This window comes from Mus musculus, chromosome 2 (assembly GCF_000001635.26).
Source record: "Mus musculus strain C57BL/6J chromosome 2, GRCm38.p6 C57BL/6J".
Taxonomy (NCBI): Eukaryota; Metazoa; Chordata; class Mammalia; order Rodentia; family Muridae; genus Mus; species Mus musculus.
The window spans coordinates 152,097,144-152,117,748 of record NC_000068.7 but is presented as its reverse complement, the minus strand read 5'-3'; the positions used below and the strand labels follow the sequence as shown (position 1 = coordinate 152,117,748).

At 50.6% G+C, this 20,605-nt stretch overlaps 1 protein-coding gene and 1 long non-coding RNA gene across 2 annotated transcripts; one reads left to right on the top strand and one right to left on the bottom strand.

The window, feature by feature from the left end:
* Window positions 1–6,372: 6,372 nt before the first annotated feature.
* Window positions 6,373–12,225, bottom strand: Srxn1 (sulfiredoxin 1 homolog (S. cerevisiae)). The gene is made up of 2 exons (NM_029688.5): window positions 11,802–12,225; window positions 6,373–8,760 (listed from the first exon to the last, which is right to left on the bottom strand). The coding sequence occupies exons 1-2, from the start codon at window positions 12,063–12,065 to the stop codon at window positions 8,557–8,559; spliced, it is 468 nt and encodes a 155-aa protein (NP_083964.2). The 5' UTR covers window positions 12,066–12,225; the 3' UTR covers window positions 6,373–8,556.
* Window positions 12,226–14,396: 2,171 nt separating this feature from the next.
* Window positions 14,397–16,262, top strand: Gm31475. Its single transcript, XR_375123.2, has 2 exons — window positions 14,397–15,212; window positions 15,416–16,262. It is a non-coding gene; the product is annotated as a predicted gene, 31475 (long non-coding RNA).
* Window positions 16,263–20,605: the final 4,343 nt, after the last annotated feature.

The window sequence follows — 20,605 nt, the reverse complement described above, 5'->3', positions numbered from 1 at the left end:
GTTCTCCTTTGCTTTCTGTTTTTATGTTAAGCACCACGACCAAAACAACTTGGGGAAGGAAAGGTTATTTCACCTTCAGGTTACTGTCCACCAAGGAAGCCAAGGCGAGAGCTTGAAGCAGAAACCCTGGAGTTCACTGCTTACATGTTTGTGTCTGGCTCAGTGTTGCTATCTTTGCTATATAGCCCAGGCCTACCTGCCTGGGGATGGAACCACCCACAGTGGGCAGGGCCATTCTACATCAACCAACAATCAGAGAATCCCTCACAGATATGCTCACAGGCTAGTCTCATGGAGGCAATTCCTCAACTGAGCTTTCTACCTAGAAGTAGCCTGAACACCTGCACGCTCACCGGCTCTTTTCTAGGCTCTCTAGCCCAAGTGCTTCACCCCAGCTGCTTCACCTCAGGTTCTCCACCCCAGGTGCTCACCCCAGGTGCTCACTCCAGGTGCTTTACCCCAGGTGCTCACCCCAGGTGCTTTTACCCCAAGTGATCATCTCAGGTGCTTCACCCCAGGTGCTTTTAGCCCAGGTGCTTTTAGCCCAGGTGCTCATCTCAGGTACTTAACTATTCTGCCCACCAGGCTCTGACTGAACATCCTGGAGGGACAGCAAGAAAGAGATTAAGGACAGCTGCTTAGGGATATAGCTACATATGAATATGAAGGAAAAGAAATGGGTGTCTAGTGGTGAGGGAAGGAATGGGGGTGGGAGATATGGGAATCCTCTCCAGGGAGGAGATATATCAGCTGAGAACTAAAAAATGCAGATAAGTTGGGCTACTCCAGTAAAGGACATGGAGAGGAGAGGAGAGGAGAGGAGAGGAGAGGAGAGGAGGGGAGGGGAGGGGAGGGGAGGGGAGGGGAGGGGAGGGGAGGGGAGGGGAGGGGAGGGGAGGGGAGGGGAGGGGAGGAGAGGAGAGGAGAGGAGAGGAGAGGAGAGGAGAGGAGAGGAGAGGAGAGGAGAGGAGAGGAGAGGAGAGGAGAGGAGAGGAGAGGAGAGGAGAGGAGAGGAGAGGAGAGGAGAGGAGGGAACTTGCAAAGGCTCTGAGGTGTAGGAGCCTATGGGGCATCCAGCTGGTCTGGAATGGATGAACTGGAAAGGCTGACATTTAGAGTGTTGGCTGTTGGTTTTCTAAATATGATCCTCAAACACTTTCAGTCTAGAGGCCATATGAAATTACTAAAATTTTAGGAGATACTCCATGCATACTGAATTAAATGGAAGGCCCCTCTAAAATGTTGCCCCTCCAAATTGTTGGGCAAGAGACCTTCAAGAGACACAGCCTGTAGTTGAATCAGGTCAGCTTCCAAGGATCTTCTCCCAGGACAGACTCTTGGACATCACCTGGATGAGCCTTGGGTTTTCATCTGCAGGGTTGAGGTGGCCATTGCACCTGCCTTATGGCGTCCTTGCAAGGAGCATAAGGTCGCATTTGGAGAACAAACCCAGGAAACTGTCTTGAAGTACAGAAAACCATGAAAGGGCACTGTACCAAGCGGGACAGGGAATCCCTTTGTAACCCTGCTGTCCTGCAGGAAAGATTTCTGCAGAAAAGGCCAGGGTTCCGGTGAGTTTCTTAGTAACAGAAGAAGAGCAGTCACTCACAGCTGGATCTGAAGGGAGGGAGTGGCCATGCAATACCCACCCACAGCCCAAGATGGTGCCCAGCCACACATTCCTCTTGCTCTTTTATTTCTCAGTTCCTTTTATTTAAGACAAAGCAAACATTCAGAAATGCAAGAGCAGTGGTCCCCAAGGGCGCCAGCAAGCCCTCCAAATAAGTCCCATGAAGGTAGTAATCGATGCTTTTTATTGTTTGTGTGCTTGCTTGCTTGGTTGGGTTTTTTAGAGAGCGTGTTTCTCTGAAGCCTATGCTGGCCTCCTGATCTCTGCCTCAATCCCCTTAGTGTTAGCCTGGATTACCACACCCATGTCCTTGGGTTTTCAGAACTTTCTTTCTTTCCTCTCCCATTCTTTGGGCTCCTGGGAATCGGGCTCCACTGTGTGCCCCATGCGCGCTTGTTTCAGGGCACAAGCTATTGAGCGAGGCTCATGCCTTATTGCCTAGATATGATCCCAGCCTTGGGAAAAACCCGATTCCACCTAGATCCCCGTCATACTTCTTCATTTGCTGGCGCCACCTGGGTGGTCATGATGGCCCTTCCTCAGGGTTAAGCCTTGGCCTCTCTTCCGGTTCCTCTCTGTGGCCTCAGGCAGACCCCGCCCTTCCACTGCCACAAAAACGCTGTACACTTGTGACTTAAGGGAGGCCTTTGGGTCAGGGCAGAACCTCTGGATTTTCTATAAGCCCCAACGGCTGCAGCATCTTCCACTAAGAGTCCTAAAACATCAGGGTTTCTGGATAGAACAGGCACCTGCTTCCAGCTGTGTTTCTCCTGCAGTGGTAGGACAGCTGCCGTGGAGCCAGAACATCCTATACCACAGCCTTCCTTTATCGACTAAGAAACAGACCCCAGCAGGCTGGAGATTGGGCTTTCTCCTCTGTTAAATGAGGGTAAAGACTACACCTGCCAAGTGACTCTGACACTTGAAGGTGCCTTAGCACCCCACTCTGCCACTGACACATATACACTCAGTAGTTCTTACTATTATGAATGGGATGGCACTCACAAGAGCTGGTGGCTAGTTAGTGGCACAGACATTGTAACCCCTGACTGTGGATCTAAAGTAACTAGCCACAAAGCACACAACGGCCATAGCGACACCACCAACTGTTTCAGTGTTTCCCACCCAAAAGTGGTAACCCCCAAGGTGGTGCACTGAGTTGTCAGGTGGCTACACCTGCCCGGTATCCAGGGCCAGCATTCAGCGTAGAGCCGGCTCAGGGACTGGGAGGCAGCCCGGAGGCGGTCCCGCGGCTGTGTGCAGAGCCAGCGCCTGGAAGACATTACACGGCTGTCGGCCGGGGGGCGTCGCCGGGAGTTCCGGAGGGGGTCCCGGAGGCGGCCGCGCCGGGCGAGGGGACAGCCGGCCACAAAGCGTGCTTTGTTCTTCCCTCCCCCCGGAGCTGGAACCAATGGATTGGCGGCAGCTGAGGTCATCTGTCAGGCAAAGCCGGGGGTCAGGCTCAGGATGGGGCCCCAGGGCGGGAGCCTTCATGGCCCCCCTTATGGGGCGGAGCCAGCTGGAGCATCCAGGCAGGTGGCTGCTTATTTTAGGACTCAGTTTCCCGATCTGTACAGCAGGGGAGATCATGTCTGTCCTGTTCATATCTAGGGCTGTTGGTCTGGGGATGTAGGCAGTATCCCTTTCTCTATGGAAGGGCCAGCCAGGAAGCAGGTGTGGTTGGTATGCCCACCACGAAGTTTGATGGTCTTTCAGGCCCCTTCCAGGCCAGGGAAGTCATAGCCTCTCGTAGGTTCCCCTCTGACCCAGACTCATGGCCTAGCCTGCTGTCTCCAGCACTGGCACCTGAGTCCAAGGCCCTTTTGAAGCCTGAAGCTCTGGGATCCAGGGTAGCAGTACAGGGACCACCCAGAGAGGCTATTCTACTTGCAGGCTGGTCGGGCTCTGAGCATCCTCACCGACTGAACAGTTGGCAACCAGAGCCCATTTAGTCCCTCCTTCGCCCTACATTTGCCCAGGCCTGTACCTCTCCGGGCCATGCTGTTAGTGTTGGGTACAGAGCCCCTGAAAGGGATGTGTCGAGCACAGGAAGCCACAGAAAGTGGCCAAAATGTGTCTTTCTTTTTAAAAAAAATTATTTATTTTATGTATATGAGTACACTCCAGTTGTCAGGCTTGGTGGTAAGTGCCATCTGAGATGTCTCACCAGCCCATATTCTGATTTTTTTTTTATGTCTAATAGTACACTGTAGCTGTCTTCAGACATATCAGAAGAGGGCATCCTATCCCTTTACAGATGGTTGTGAGCCACCATGTGGTTGCTGGGAATTGAACTTAGGAACTCTGGAAGAGCAGTCAGTGCTCTTAACCGCTGAGCCATCTCTCCAGCCCGTGTGTATCTTTCTTTTTAAAAAATTGTATTTTATTTTTAATTATATGTATGCTAGTATTTGAATATGTGCATGGGAGTACAGCTGACCATGGAGGCCAGAAGAAGACATTACAGGTTGTTGTAAGCTGTCTAGCTAGAGGAAAGGGCTTTTAGCTTTCTTTTGTTCTTAGGCATGATCATGGTTGAAAAGAAGGGCTGGAATTTGGAAGAGTCCCCAAGCTCTGTCTCTCAGCAGCACTTAAAACAGCCCCTCTGGAGAGGTCACCAAGAAGGACAAACTGGCAGGACTGCTAGACTGTTCCATTTCTAGGTGCCTAGCCGATAGAACATAACACGGAATGTGGGGGTCACACACTGCACCAACAGCCAACGGACCCCCAAGTGTCTAATAACAGCAACGGCTGATACATGGTTACAGTCATACCCGGGAACACCAGGGAGCAATAAAGAAGAACGGGCTTCCTCTAATGGGATGTATTTGCCCAACAGCTCTCTGATGAGCTCCTACTGAGTGCTAGGCACTCCTCTCAGTGCAGGGCTTACAGGGATAAGCGGGGAAGACCTGCCAAGATCTACATTTTAGTGGGCAAGGCAGACATCAGTGGAGACAGAAGAAAACCACAGAGATCGGTGAAGAACATGAAACGGAAAGGGAACGACAGATGGGGATGGGGGAAGTCTTTAGAAAAAGAGGCCACGGGGTAGAGAGCAGCCTGCGAGTGCTGGCAAAGTGTGGCTGCCACTGCAAAAATAGTGTTTTAAAGAGGGCTGAGGTCCTGGAGAGATGGCTCGGCAGTCAAGAGCAGGCACTGTTCTTCCCAGAGGACGGCAGTTCAGTCCCCTGCAGCCACACAGGATTACTGTCACCAACACTCCTCGGGCTCTGCAGGCCACGCTCATGTGCACGTACAGATATGCATACTTTTAAAATAATAATAAATAAAATTTTTTAAAAAGCTGGAGAGTGCCTGAGGAAGATAATTGATGTTGATCCTGACCCCCCCCCCCCACATACACACACACACACACACACACACACAGAGTGTTCTAGACGTGCATGAATGTATACTCACGTGATTGGTCAGGCAGACTTTTGGAAGAGCATGTGCCAAAACTCATGGCCCTAAAAAGACCAAAGAAGCTGACAGGTCTAGGACCCACCATGGACTGTTCCTAGTGTTTTAACTGAAAATATTTAAGATTTTAATATCTTTTAGTGTGTGTGTGTGTGGGGGGGGAGGTAGTCTCACAAGGTAACCCAGGCTTACCTTTAAACTTGCAATACTCGTACCTCAGTCTCTGAGGTGCTGGGATCGTAGCATGCACCCATTAACTACTGACTAATCTTAATCCAGGGCCTCACAGAACCTCAGGGACCCCCTATACACTGCCGTTCTTAGAGGCAGGAGAAGGGACACAAAATGAGAGCCCAGAAAACTTTTCTGGAGGCGCTCCTTGTAGATGAACCCAGCATTCCTAAGGTACAAGTATAGGGCAGGCAGGACCTGAGCAGCACCTGAGCGCCTGACTCCAGTTAAGTGTCATCAGACCTGAACCACAAATCCCTCCCTCAACCATGCCCTACAGCTCAACATGCTCTACAGCCTTCCTTAAGCCGCAGCTCTGCTCTAGGAGCTGGAGAGCAGCGCCACCTACTGGTGAAGGAAGGAAATGCAGCTCAGTTCCATTTGACAACCACACCACTCCCCTTTCTCCTTGTCCCGCCCCTCTCTAAGGATTGAACCCAATACGCCAGCCAAATGCTCTACTGCCAAACTACATCCCCTGCCCCTTTCTATTTTTATGTGGAGGCAGGATTGTACTAAGTTTTCCAGGACGGCCTAGAACTTGCTACGATACTCATGAAGATCTTCATCCTGAATGTGCCATCTGGTCTCGACCTCTCCAGGGCTGGGATTACAGGTATGGGTCTCGCTTTGCTCCCAGCTGCCTTTCTTAAGACCTCCACTGCGTCCTCTTGAGGATTGCTAGTTGGGTTTCTCCAAATGGAGTCGTCCTTTTAGGTGGGATACATGTCCTGCAGTTATCCCACCTAAAAGCACTTTGCAAGAACATCCTCTGCTCTCCTGACCCTGGTCACAAAGTTAGGGCTTGTAGAGGCCACCTGTCTGCTTGGAGAGCCATGCCCCCCTCCACTCTCCTGCCGTCGTGGTCCAGAGCTCAAGTCCCCTGGACAAATCCAAGGGCCCAGCACAAAAAGCAAGCTGTGTTATCTGACTAGAGTCCTGGCTCTTTTCCCTGAGCAGCAGCTGCTTGGTCTAAAAATATATGTTTCTGGGCCCCCAGCTGTTTCTGAGAACTTTCTAGAAATGCATGTTCCTGGAGCTCCAAGGGCAAGTCCCATCAAACACAACCAAAACTGTTGGGCTAAGGCTATTGCATGGTGTGTGTGTTAATTAAATACACTTTTATTTTAGAATGACTTTGGATTTACAGAAAAGTTGCAGAGACTAGAGTTCCCATACATTCTTCATCCAGCCCACCCCAGAGATAAGATTACCCAAACTGGAAGGTATGAGTCCTGGTTGACCTGCTAATGTGCTTTCTCTCCCTAGTCTCTTTTTGGTCCCAAGAATCAATCCAGCACCACGATGCATCTTATTCCTTCCAATTTCATTTTCTGGGACACTCGGTGGGTGGGAAAGCTGGTGTCCTCACCATGGAGCTGGGAAAACAGAGGCTTGAAAATGACAAGTGACTATGGTCTCTGTGTGGCATAGCTACCTCACTGCTGCACCCATTGCCTCCTGGACTCTAGGTTTGCAGAAGCCCCTCTGAATGCCCACCTCATTATCCACCTCATTGTGCCTCTGAGACATCCTTAGGGCTGGGGTACCCAGCTCTCGAAGACACCATGCCATGACTTCTAGGTTTTGAGAACCGTTACTTAAAGGCTGACATGCCAAGGCCCCTTGTGTGCTTCTGTGACAAACTTATGAAAAGGGAGTACTTATGTGTGGGAGTGAGGAATTCTGTCTCTTGCCCACCAAGATTCATCTGTGATGAACGATAGCCCAATGTTCTTTGTGGTTCCTCCCGCTGAGAGCTCGGTCCATTTGCAACCCTTGAATCTAAGGAACGAACTGACCAACAGAAACACATTCTTGGCACAGGGGCTGAAGAAACCTTGTCACCTTAAAAAAATGTACCTGGGTGATAGTAGTGCACACCTTCTTTAATACCAGCACTCGGGATGCAGGAGAGGCAAATCTCCGTGAGGTCAAGGCCAGCCTGGTACTGCACAGTGAGTTCCAGGACAGCCAGGGTTACACAGAAAAACCCCGTGTCTCAAAAAGCAAAAGAAAAGCAATTGGGTGCTTTGCTCGAATGTGTTTGTCTGTGCCCACAGAGCCTAGAAGAGGGCATCAGGTCATCTGGAACAGGGATGACAGTGTTGTGAATCACCATGTAGGTGCTCTTAACAGCTGAGTCTCCGCTCCAGGCCCTCTCACTACTACTCTCTCTTGGAACCCTGAGGCCATCTTGAGAATTCTCCTGAACTGACCTTTGAGAGAGGCAACAAGAGTAACCAAGCCAATGCAGCCAACACTTGCCACAATGGTGAAGGTGACCCCAGCCCAACCAGCCCCAGCTGAGGTGACAATTGACTATGGGCTCATGAGCAGGACCAGGCCACATCAGAGGAGCTGCTCAAAGGAGCTTAGCTAACCCATAGAATCATGGGTAAATGAATACCTGTTTAGCTGTTGAGCTTGGGGACAGCTTGGTTCGTAGCAAAGGCTAACTAACATCTCCCTCTCCCTCTCTTGCTATGGGATCCCAATGGTACTGCAGGCAACACAGTACCAGTCCAGGGGATGAACAAGGCAGTCACACTCAGCCGTGACAGTGTTTCCTAAGGTCTGCTTTCTTTGCAGCTGTGGGTGACAATGGTGGCTAGCTCAGACCAAGGTGACCATGTGCAAATAAGCAAAGAACAGGGTCCTGAAACTTTGAACAAGGTTTTCCTTTCTGACAGAAGTTGGTCCAGTGGGTTTCTTCCTTGAGCACAGACACGGTTCCTAGAAACACAGCAACAGCGACTACGAAGTAAGGAGCAAGGAGGACAAGGCCAAAGGACTCCCGAGAGGAAGCCCTGCCTTCACTGAGCTGTTGACACAATACTGTGTTAGTCAGTGCTGTGTTAGCTGCCGGTTCCAGAGTTCAGGCTATGGGGATGGATAACCAGCTTCTCTCACTGAAGCCATGGTGACCTGGGTTTTCCTTTACTTCCTAGTACATAGTTCATATAGTGCTATCATAAAGATTAAAATGAGAGTCCTTGTCTCCAAGTCCATCTCCTTTCTTCCTTCCTGGTACTCCTTCAGGGTCAAGGCCATGATATCTTTCCATAGACAGAAGAACTGAACCCCCTCATTCCTGGGAGCTAGCCCCTGGGAGCTAGTGCAGAGGCACCAAGAGGCAGACCTCCCTTAAGAATAAAGAGAACATATCCCATCTACAGCTTCTGCCCACTGGGGGCTGCATGTGTCTTCTGAGCGCCGGGTAGTGGTGCTGATGTGGAGAGGGGCAGGGGGCTATCAGGAGGTTGCTATTGCAAGTCTGGTGTGGATGCTCCCAGGTACATCCTCAGGTCTGAAAGGGTGGACCTCACGAGCTTGGCAGGAATGGTCTCTCTCTGCAGCTGCTGGTAGGCTGCATAGCGGTGGCAGCCCCCAAAGGAATAGTAGTAGTCGCCACCCTGGGCCCCTTTGATCCAGAGGACGTCGATGGGGGGCACACTGTCAGGGTCCGCCTAGAGAGAAGGGTCACAGAGTGAGAACATGGCACTATGCTTGAGAACTGGCAAAATGCCAGAGGGCTCGTGCTGGCAGGAGCAGCAGCCTCTTAGCCCCTTAGGGGTTGGTTCTGCAAGCTGGTGGGTGTTATCCTGGCAGCTTGAAAATCAGCCCCAAGAGTATTTCTGACAGAGAAATGGCAGATGCTGCAAATGGCAGTGAGGGGCTTCCCCCAAAGAACACTTGGGGAGCACTGATCTACTAACCATGTGACTGATACATCCTGCGTCCACTTGCCCACACTTGGGGGACCACAGCACAGCCAGGAGGTAAGGAGAGTCTCACCCTGACAAGGTTTCAGTCCCAGGAGCAGATTGAAGGAAGAAATGACAATGCTGTGAAGACAGTCTCACAGGTGACAAGCCAGGAGGAGGCCCACCTGTCTCTCTGAAGTGACGAGGGGCACAGAGCCACTTGGGAAGCTACAGATTCGGACTAGCTTAGATTAAAAGCCCAAATTCGGGGGCTGGTGAGATGGCTCAGTAGGTAAGAGTACCCGACTGCTCTTCCAAAGGTCCAGTGTTCAAGTCCCAGCAACCACATGGTGGCTCACAACCATCCGTAACAATATCTGACGCCCTCTTCTGGTGTGTCTGAAGACAGCTACAGTGTACTTACATATAATAAATAAATAAATCTTTAAAAAAAGAAAAAAGCCCAAATGCCTGAACTGTGACTCCTGTGCAGAGCAGTGATGAGCTGTGTTGTGCAGATGGCCTCCCATGTTCATCCAGCAGGGTGGTGGAAGTCAGGGAGGAGATGCATGGGGGGAGAGGGCCTAGGCAGCTGGACCAAGCAGGCCTTGTGTTGAAGGCATGGCAGTGGGGGGTAGGGTGGGGGCTCAAGAATGGTCCTTCAGGATGCCCACTTCCTAATCGTTAGGACTTGTGAAACCCACCTTACATGGTGGAAGCCTGCTGATAGAAGTGGGTTTTAAGGTTCCCCAAATTGAGATTGTCCTGCGTTGCCAAGGAGATTGAATGTAATCACCAGGTTCCCTGAAAGCAGAAGGCTGTGACAAGAGAGGTCACAATGACCTGAGGCGGGAAGGACTCCACGGGCTGCTGCTGCTGCTCTGAAGATGAGAGAGGCCCTCAGCTAAGGGGTTCAATTGTTAACTTGATGAAATCCAGAATGGCTTTGGAGGTTGGCTTCTCTGGGCATGCCTATGGGGGATTATCTTGGTTAAGTGAGTTGAGCTGGGAAGATCTGCCCACTGTGGGTAGCATCACTCCTTAGGCTAGAATCCCGAACTGTATAAAGAGAAGAAAGTGAGCGGTGTCCAAGTGGTTTTTCATCATTCTGACTGGAGATACACGACCAATGGCCTCAAGCTCCTACCATCAGGAATCCTCTGGCATGATGGACTGTCAGTCAAATAAGACTTTCACCCTAGCCGGGCGTGGTGGCGCAAGCCTTTAATCCCAGCACTCCGGACGCAGAGGCAGGCGGATTTCTGAGTTCGAGGCCAGCCTAGTCTACAGAGTGAGTTCCAGGACAGCCAGGGCTATACAGAGAAACCCTGTCTCAAAAAACAAACAAACAAACAAACAAACAAACAAACTTTCACCCTAAAGTTGCATGGGTCAGGATGTTTTGTCACACAAAAGAAAAAGAAAGACTTGGGAAAGTGCATTTTCCCTTCGGGCCTCAAGAGAACATTCCTGCTGGTTTCTTATTTTAGCTCAATAAAATAGACTTTGAGCTGGGCCTGGTGGAAACCACCTGTAATACCAGCACTCGGGAGACTGAAACAGAAGGATGATGAATTTCATGGCAGCCTAGGTTATATAGAGACACATCCTGTCTCAAAAACCACACGACAACATAGCTTTGGACTTGTATCTTATTTCAAGCAGTCCTGTTTGTGGCAACATATTCAGGTGGCCTAGGAAGATGGGTCCTTGTCTCCAGAGCCCGTGACAGCATAGAAGAGGTGTCTAAATTGGTCATTAAAACCCACCGGGATCCCAGCTATGCTAAGGGGCACCCAGGTGCCTGTGAGGTCACAGATGGCCAAACCCAATAGGGTGGGCAGGGGAGGCGCTGACATCAAGACAGAATGATTACGGAATTAGAAGCAACGAAGGGATAAAATGTTAGGGAGGCAGCGCAATGGTGGAGCTCCTGCTGAACGTGCGCACGCACGCAGGGGAGCGCAATTCCTAGCATCATGAGCACATAAAAGCTAAAACAATGACCACAATAGAGGGATGGAAGCACTTCCTGGGGTGGAGAAAGTTTGCCCAAAGGCTCATTGGTGCTGACAGAGCATACTGGGCTAAATCAGTCACAGCTTGAAGGCAACTGCCAAGATGGCAAAGTCCCTGCTCTTGTGAAGTTCACACAGGAAGACAGGGGTGCAAATTTTAGGACGAAAACATCTGTGGACTTAGGGGTCATAGGGTCTATGAATCTCAAGAAGCTGGAAGAAGGGATGGGAAGCCATGTTGGCCTAACTCGACACAAACTCCAACCCCTAGTTACTGAGGGGACCCTCCTTCCATGATAGACTGACCTTATCCTTGCCTACTTCCTGACTGGACAAGATCCTCCCAATAGACATGACACACCCAAACCATTGCCAAGACTGTCAAGGCCAGAAGAGACACCAGGATATGCAGGTTGCCTGGGTGTAAAGTCTCACGGTACCATCTTGTAAGCACTTGACATAGGTCAAGTTGCTAAAAAAAAAAAAAAAAAAAAATCCAAGCTTCCTGTGCCTCAGTTTCTCCTCTGTACAGAAAGAACAGCAACTACTTTAACAGAGTTGCTCCCAGAGGCAAAGATCAGCTCCGGGGTGACCTCAGCACTTTGAGTACCTGCGACGGATCATTAGTTTTATGGCCAAATCCAAGTGAGGAACCCGGGCCCCATGGGAGGCTCAGCCAGTCCGTCAAGGTCACACAGGCGAAGCTGAGCTCCTGCAGATCAAGGACCCCGACCCGCGCGCCCTCTCTTTATCCCTCGCGCGGGCCGGAAGGCTCCGCGGGCTCACCAGGATCGTGTCCACCAGGCTCTGCACTTTGGCCGGGTCCAGCACGGACGGCAGCGGCCGGATGAGCACGGCGATTGGTACGTTGTGCACCGTGGCGATGCAGCCCGAGTGGATGCTGCCGCCCTGGGCGCCACCGGGTCCCTGTCCCTCGGGCGCCCCGGGCCCCGCACCCGCCCTCCGGAGCGCTCCACCCGCGCGTAGCCCCATACCTCTTCCTTGGTGGCCAGTGCCGCCCGGCCTCTTTACCAGGCCGGGCTGTACCATCGCGTGGCCGCGGGGGGGCGACGGCTCTGCGTTTGCCCCGACCGAGTGCTCGGCCCACGCTGTGATCCTACCTGTCCCCGAGCCGCTTGACTCGCCGCCCCTCCCTCCCTGCGTGTCTCACTCTGACCTAGCTGCCCACTGCCCGCCGTGGCGCTCTGCCGCCCCCTCGCGATGCGCTCAATGGACGCGCCCGGCCGCTGACTCAGGGTGAATTTGCAGGTCGCGGAGCAGAGGCGCGGGTGACGCACAGCGTGGTGACTCAGGCCCTCCGAGGCGAGGACGCGGGCGGTCAGATCTGCCCAGAGAGGATGAGTCGGCTCTCAGTAGAAGCTGGGAACAGTGGCCTCCACGAAGTAAAGCCAAGTGTGATGACCTACTCACATTTCAGAGCGACCCTGCTAGCTGAGCACGATGCCAATTCCATTTTACAGTGAAGGAAACTGAGGCACAGAAAAGTTATGACCGCCCCCCCCCACACACACACACACTCACAAGGTATGGAGCTAATGAGTGAGTGAGCCGAGGCCCAAATCCGGGCAACACCGCTCCATAGATCGCTTTGGATCCCAGCGCTGTCTCTCATCTAGGCTCAGCGTCAGGAACTCCCCACAGTGGCTTGAGTTGTGCTGATTCTTTATGGTTCTGCTCTGAAGTTCCGCGTGTCGCAAATCATCTAAACATATCCAGGAAATAGAAATAGGTATGGTTACTGAAGGGCCTCCCCAAAGTAGGTCCACTCCAGGGAAACAAAACAATAAAAAACCGCTGAAAGACAGGTCACCTGACTACACAGCAAGTATCCAGCATGAACAGCTGTACAAGCCCGCTCCTGTGACTTGTGCTTCCTCCTAGCCTGGTGCGTGGTTTCCAACAATGAGTGTCCCTAGAGAGGCTGAGCCACTTCCAAGTCAACCTGGATCCTGTACATCATCGTCTCTGTAATATTCCATTCGAGAAGCTGATGTTGAAAGGACAGTATAAACCCCATTTGGCTCCATTTGAAGAACCAGCCTTTTTTGTTTGTTTTGGTTTTTGTTTTTCAAGACAGGGTTTCTCTGAAGCCCTGGCTGTCCTGGAACTCACTTTGTAGACCAGGCTGGCCTCGAACTCAGAAATCCACCTGCCTCTGCCTCCTCTGCTGGGATTAAAGGCTTGCGCCACCACGCCCCCCCCCCCCCCCCCGGCTTGCTTTTTTTTTTTTTTTAAAGGCTATAAGGAACCAACTTCAGGAATAGACCATAAGTCCCAGAAACCAAGGCATAAGACACCAGCTCTAGGAACATACCATAAAATTCAGAACAAGATCATAAAACCACCTCCCAAAGAACAGACTGAAATAACCACAAAAATGGGAAAATTCCTTATCTCAGAATAGGCCATCTGTCCTGGGCAGCCCTATCTCATCACATGGTTGACCGCTTCTGACATAGGAATGCAGACCACTGACCACCTATGACCCCTTAGCATCTACTAATGAAATTTTAGATTACCTAATCCTTCTAGAGGGTTTCTCTGGTTCCCTATGAGAAGGCCATTGTCTGGGGTCCCCATTTTAGAGAATGGTTGACCCCCACATGTTGGCTGTTTCTGCAGAATAAAAGCTCTTTGTCTTTGCATACTGAGTCTAGGGACAGTGATTTTTTTCCCCCTTAAAATATTTTTAAATTAAAATTAAAATTAAAATTTTTCCCCAGGCTCTAAGGGAAGGGGACAGTAAGATTCTAAAAGAGCCTGGGGCTTGAACCTGTTGTAAACTCTGTTAGGAACAGAGCAGAGGTGACCCCTGTAGGTGCTAGAGAAAGGAGACACCAATGAGGGGTATCAGGTAAACTCCGGTAGCAGGGAACGTTCCTGCTGAGGACCCAGAATAGCCAGCCATCCTGCATCCCTTTGGGTGTGGAGACCCAGGCCCCTGCTCTTTCCTGGGCAAGGGTGGCTGTAGGTGCTGAACCTAACTTTCCCTGTTATTCTGCTTTTGAATGGGACAGGCATTTTAAGGGCCCAGAAGCACACAGCTATCTGCCTTGGGTGACCTGAGAGGGGACCAAGGGATCACAAATCAGGGCACCAAGAAGTTGCTCTCCTGTCCTGGCTGGCTGGCTGGAGTAGGAGGTGTGACGTAAAGTTCCCAGAAATAAGCTGAGCTATGTCAAACATTTTAGGCCGGTGGACTTGTCAAAACTTATTCATTGTGGAGAGGCTGGACTAGTGTGGGTCCAGAGCCAGAATCATACACTTTTGTTTTTGTTTGTTTGTTTATTTGAGACAGGGTTTCTCTGTGTAGCCCTGGCTGTCCTGGAACTCACTCTGTAGACCAGGCTGGCCTCGAATTTAGAAACTTGCCTGCCTCTGCCTCCCAAGTGCTGGGACTAAAGGCGTGCGCCATCACGCCCAGCTCCTACGCTATTCTTAAGGGCTACCATTACTGTCCCCCACCCCTCTGTGTTACCAAACTTCCTGCAACTATGATGTGAAACCCTTTATGATACACTATTAGACGATTAGCTTCTACAAACCCACAAGCTCAGGATATCCCAGACAGCTTCATCGAGCGATCCCCGGCTGTGCTGTTGTAACTCACTTACCTGGTACTTCCATGGATATACATTTTTAAAGTCATTGACTAGCTTTAAAAAAAATGTTTATTTTATGTGGGTGCCTGTTGTGGTCCATGCATGACTGATGTCTGTGGAGGCCAGAAGAGGGCATCAGATCTCTAGGGACTGGAGTTACAGAGAGTTATGAGCCTCTTGTGGGCACCAAGAATTGAACCTGGGTCCTCTGGAAGAGCAGCCAGTGCTCTCAACTGCTAAGCCATCTCTCTAGTCGTTGATGAACGTATTTTAAATGTGTTGATTCATGTACTTTCTTTGTTCTGTTACAGTTAATTCTTCATAAAACTGTTACCGTGTCGGAACACGGAATTTGGGGTGACCTATGTGTTTCAGAATAGATTCTTATCCTCTTGGGGGCGAGCTGTGTGTTTATTAGGTTGCCAGCCGCTTGCGCTAGAGGCTGCAGTTCTCCTATTCCCTCTGCTCCCCCCTCAGCTGATGGATGGTGATGCAGACTGAGGATGTGATTCATGAAGCATTCGAATGTGCAGATGGCTTCCCCTAAGTGTTTGGAAGGTGAAAGGATTATGAGGTCAGCTTGAAGCCCCTCCCCAACCTGCTTGGTCATTTCTCCAGCTTGGACAGCAGGGCTCTCCATGTCCCTTGCCTCCTCCCAGTCTCTCCAGCCTCTTGGTTCCTGTTTTATTTCACACAGAAGGGCACCTCATTCTCGGGTGCCTGCAGAGCATTTTGTGGGACACAGAAGCAGTGTTGTTCTCTGTCTGCTTCTCACAGTCTCAAGATAGCTGCCAGCGCAAACTGGGACTTCACCTTTGTTCACATCTGAGAGAGAGAGAGAGAGAGAGAGAGAGAGAGAGAGAGAGAGAGCACACCAGCAGTGGCGACATAAGATGCTCTCTCTAGTCAGTCTGATCAGGTTGGCTTGAGTCACACTGGATGATTGGCATTCTCCGGGGACATGCTGTGTAATGAGCTGTGGTGAGTTTAGAGGGGACAATCAGCCACCCTTTAAGGGGTACAGCCGCCTCTGAGTCACCTGTATGTGGGTTAAGCAGGTGGGCGGATGCTGGCTGAGTGTGAGGTTTGTGGGTGAGAGGATGAGATTGACAAGAGAAAGATGCGGCAGGGGACTGGGTGTCGGTGCCCTGTCCCTCTGATTTTAGCTGCAATGGTGCCAGAATGTTCCGCAGCAGCTGACTCACTGCCAGCTCTGAACCCAGGTGCCCTGAGCTCCCACGTCGATCTCCGCCCACACACAGAGCACAGCAGCGGTGTCGTGTTTACCGTGGGAACAGAACATGCCAATCTTCCACCAGCACAGGTTGGCGATGCTGCAGATTGTTTGGATCTTTCTGGACTGTTCTCAGAGATCAGTGGGAACTGGCCTGTTGCTCTAGTAGGGGTTTCGCAGATACACCTCTGACACATTCTTCCTGCTGCTCACTCTGCCACCTGGGCCCCCACATAGACAGCTTGCAAGGAACCTGGGGCCTCAGCCTTTGCCAGTGTGAAACTGGAACTTCAGCTAAGAGGACTGTGACAATACCTACCATAACCTATCATTTATACCCCACCTGGCTTAAAGTTACACAATATGAGATATGCCGTCTGGAAGCAGCCACCATTTGTTCCTCAGTTTCCTAATCTGCAAAATGGACATAGTACTGTCATCTTGTGGGATTATTAGGAGTTAGGTAATATTGATAGACATCCTCCAACACCTTGTCAGTGCTCAGTAAATATTGGCCGCTTGCACTTTAGATTAATCACTTGTCTTGAAGATCTGACAAGTTCTGCATTTCCATACTCTCTATTTGGTTCTCAAAACAGGGTCTCACTATTAGGTCTCATTATTGAGAACGTCCTGCCTCAGCCTCCTGAGTGGAGGGATTACAGGTATGCACTGTCCCCCAGGCTTAGTCTGGACTCTCATTAGCACCTGACAGAAAGTAGGTGTGGATCAGTATAAAGAACCTAGGGGGATGTGGTCACTCCCTTGAGAATGGGAGAGGCTGCATCTCTTCCTCACTCAGTGGAGGGATTAACTCTCTGTGGCAAGAACGTGGCTGCCAACACCAATGATGTCCTTCTCCTCCTCCTCCTCCTTCTCCTCCTCCTCCTCCACCTTCACCTTCTCCTCCTCCTCCTCCTCCTCTTCCTCCACCTTCACCTTCTTCTCCTCCACTTCCTCCTCCTCCTCCTCTTCCTCCTCCTGTTTCTCTGTGTAGCCCTGGCTGTCCTGGAACTCACTCTGTAGACCAGGCTGGCCTTGAACTCAGAAATCCGCCTGCCTCTGCCTCCCAAGTGCTGGGATTAAAGGCGTGCGCCACCACTGCTCATCGAAGTTTGGCTTCTAATAAAAGAGACCTAATGGAGGCCAGTGTCTTATCTTACAGAAGGAGAAGAGAAGGAAGAGGAGGGGATAAGAAAGGAGTTATCTTCTGGAATTCGGAAGTCCAGGGCTGGCATGGCTGCTCCTTGGTCACTAAGTGGGCAGAGGCCTATCATTCTGTTCTGCCATTTTGTTTTATTTATTTTTAAAACATGGTCTAACTATATAGCCCTTGCTCATCTAGAATGTGCTGTATAGCCAGGCTGGCCTTGAACTTGTATGACTTCCTATCTCTGCTGGGATTATAGGTGTGTGCCACTGTGCCCAGCTCTGCTTCACTGTTTTAAAGCAAAGTTTTTAATTGTCTTTGCTGCTGAAGTGCCAGCCATCTCATGTGAGTTTGAGCCTGGGAGGAGGTGGAAATTGTTAAAAGTAAAGGATGTGGCTGGCAGTCTTTGGTCTGGATGCTGTTTCAGAAGTTCCATGCAATACCTTTCCTTGGGTGTCCACAACTTGGTTGGTCACCCTGACCACCAGGGCAGCTGGGAAAAGTAGTCTTTATTCATCATGGCCGACTGCTCAGCTTCATCGGGAGTTCTCTGACTACTAAGCAAGGAGTGAATAGATGTCAGTAAATAGCTGGCAGTCTGAGTTATAGCCTCGGAGTTGCAAATCTCATGGCACAGAGAGAGGGAGAGGGGACATTTGCAAGGTTCCACTCAGATGCTTACATCTGAAAAAAAAAAGTCAGCTACTTTTAAAAGCAGGAGCCATTTCATTAATCATGAATGCCTTAAATGTGTGGAGTTCATCCAAAAACAGCTACTGGTTGCTATTGTCTAGGCAATGTGCTAGACCCAAAGGGTTTAATGATGTGCAAAAAGACACTGTCGGTCCATTTTATAGAGCTTTGATCCAGTAGGGAATGACAGTGGATGACTGAATAACTCAGCAATCCTTGCAAAAGAAAGGTGTTGATGGGTGTAGCTCAACCATGGCCTGCCTTCAGCTCCTGAGGGGTCCTGATTGGCTTGGCAGCGAGCCAAGCACACCATCCATCCGTGGCACAGCTGTGAACCTTGGCTTTCATTACTGTCTTAGAAACTTTAGGCCAAGAGCAGGATACCTTTGCACCTCCAGGTGCCTCTGCTGGCCCTCACTGGCTGTGATGAAGTCTTAGCAATTGATGGATGAAAGCAGGAAGATTGGGATTTCAGGGCCAGCCTTGACTGCATCTAGAGTTTGAGGCTAGCCTGGGTTACATGAGAAACTCTCTCTCTCTCTCAAAAAAAATCAAACCAAAACCAAAACCAACCCCCCCCCCCAAAAAAAAAAACCCAACCAAACAAAAATCTTCCAAATCCTGGCCCTCCATACAATGGCCCAGGAAATGAGCCTTGGGGAGGTGAGTGGGTCATGAGGATAGAGGGCTGAGATGCCGGACTCATGCTCCTTAAGAGAGACTTTGGAGTGTTCCATCACCTCTTCCACTGTGGGAGGAGACAGCAAAAAACTGCTGTCTACAAACAGTAAGTCAGCCCCAAGATGTCTCCTCCATTTAGCACTTCCCATCTTCTGAAACTTTGAGAAAACAAAAACCAACAACTTTCAGCCATTTGTAAGCAGTCTGTTGCAGTCAGAGGAGAAGAGAGGCAATATTAAAATACCAAAAAATACAGAAGTGGCTCTGGACCTAGTAACAGGAGAGGCAAGGACTTGGAGATACCCCCACAGGTAATTTTGGTAAGGGCAAGAGAGAGAGAGAGAGAGAGAGAGAGAGAGAGAGAGAGAGAGAGAGAGAGAGAGGGCTGTGGAGGAGTCCTCAGAGCCCTGGACATAAACACTGATAAGAGCATAGACATCAAAAGGCATTCAGATGGGAAAGGATGGAAGGCTTTGGTGTCCCAGGATAACACCCTGGGGCTGTTCAGCTGGCCCCTGTAGGCCCAGAGGGCTCAGCATTGTTCTAAAAAGGAATATTAATGAGTTTTCTGGCCTTAAAGTTTGCCTTGTATCACAAGGGACTTAACCTTCCCTTATCCCCTCGTATCCCTTTTGGAGTGGAGAGATCTCGCCTGTGTCTTGCCCACCCCCATATTTTGGAAGCATGTGACTTGCTGGATCTCACAGGCTCACAGCTGGAGGAGCAGTCCTTGGATGAATTGCTTCTGGAGTTTTGCCGGCGTCTGGGTTAGATGATGCGAAGGTGAGACTTGGATTGTGAAGGAGCTGAAACTTTGGCTACTGCTGGGATAGAAGTCACATGTGAGACTATGGCAGCCTGGTGCAACAGCACATGTCTATAATCCCAGCACCGGGGAGGCTGAGGCAGGAAGACCAGGTGTTCTACAGCAGCCTGGGCTCTCCATAGTGAGAAGGATGGCAACTGGGAGGCAGAATGCTGTCCCCAGAGAGATCATTGTTTGCCCCTCCCATATTCATTTGTTGGAAGCCTAACCCCAAACACACGGTTTTAGGAGGTGATACTTTTAGGAGAGAATTAGATCATGAGAACAGAGCCCTTACCAATGGAATCAGTGCTCTAATGAAAGATCGCTGAGAGCTGGGGGAGGAGTTTACTGGTAAGACAAACATGTTTGAGGCCCCGGGCACATACGCTTCTGTGCACACACACGATGTCCCTGGAAACCTCTGTGTGCCTGCACCATGTGGCTAAGGCAGAGAATGGCCATCTGTGCAGCAGGAAGCAGAGCCGCACTAGGCATGGAATTTTCTGGTACTTCAACCTAGGACTTCTAGACCTCCAAAATTGTATGCTCACAGTCGGGGCTTCCCACGAATGCACGTGTGGAGGCCAGAGGACAGCTTTGAGTAGTTCTTTTCTACCGTTGAGACCGAGACTGCCACTGAATTTGCAGCCATTTTGGCTGGATGGGCTGAGAAGTGAGCCCCCGAGACCCACATGTCTTACCTCCTCCACACACAGCAGCACTGGGCTTACAGGCGTGCTCTGCCATCCCCTCGCTCTACAGCTTGGCCTGGCCTGGTTCAGGCTGGCCTTGAACTTCAGACAGGCCTACCTTAGCCTCCCAAGTGTTGGCATTACTAGCATCAGTTACCATGCCCATCTTGAGAAATACATAGCTGCCTAGTTTATTTGCCCAAAAAAAAGGCAGGCAGATAGGACACCTTCACTTTGGGAAAGATTTCCATGGATGCTGAGTGGAGGAGGGGAGGTTGAGGAGGCACAGTGGCTCTCAGGAGACCACTGAGAGGCTGGTCGCGTGGCCCTTGTAGGAGATGATGCTACTTATGAATTGAAGTGGAGACTGAGAAGATGGAGAGGAAAGAGGCCCAGGAGCTAGTGATGAACTGGGCAGTAGGGTAGGGGGAGCCATGGGTAAATTAACTTCTGAACTTTGTGTCTGCAGCTAGGTGGGCGGGGCAGCCGCCTGTGGGGGCAGCACTGAGGAGGTGTGCTGAGTTCTAGACTCAGGGTGGTCTCTGGTGCTTTGAGTACCAAGCAGAGGGAATCCTGCCATATGGACTTGCAGTTCCAAGAGATGCTGAGTATTAAAACAATAAGCTGGGGGCCAACTGCATGTGAATGGAAATGAAGCCACAGGATGAAGGACTACAGGAACAGGACCTGGACTCCTTTGTTGGCTGTA

Excerpts from the sequence above, each read along its gene's own strand:
- Srxn1 (NM_029688.5), bottom strand. The coding sequence starts at position 12,065 with ATGGTACAGCCCGGCCTGGTAAAGAGGCCGGGCGGCACTGGCCACCAA. Across the intron at positions 8,761-11,801 it reads GCCTGGTGGACACGATCCTG|GCGGACCCTGACAGTGTGCC; the intron begins GTGAGCCCGCGG and ends CCTTCTCTCTAG.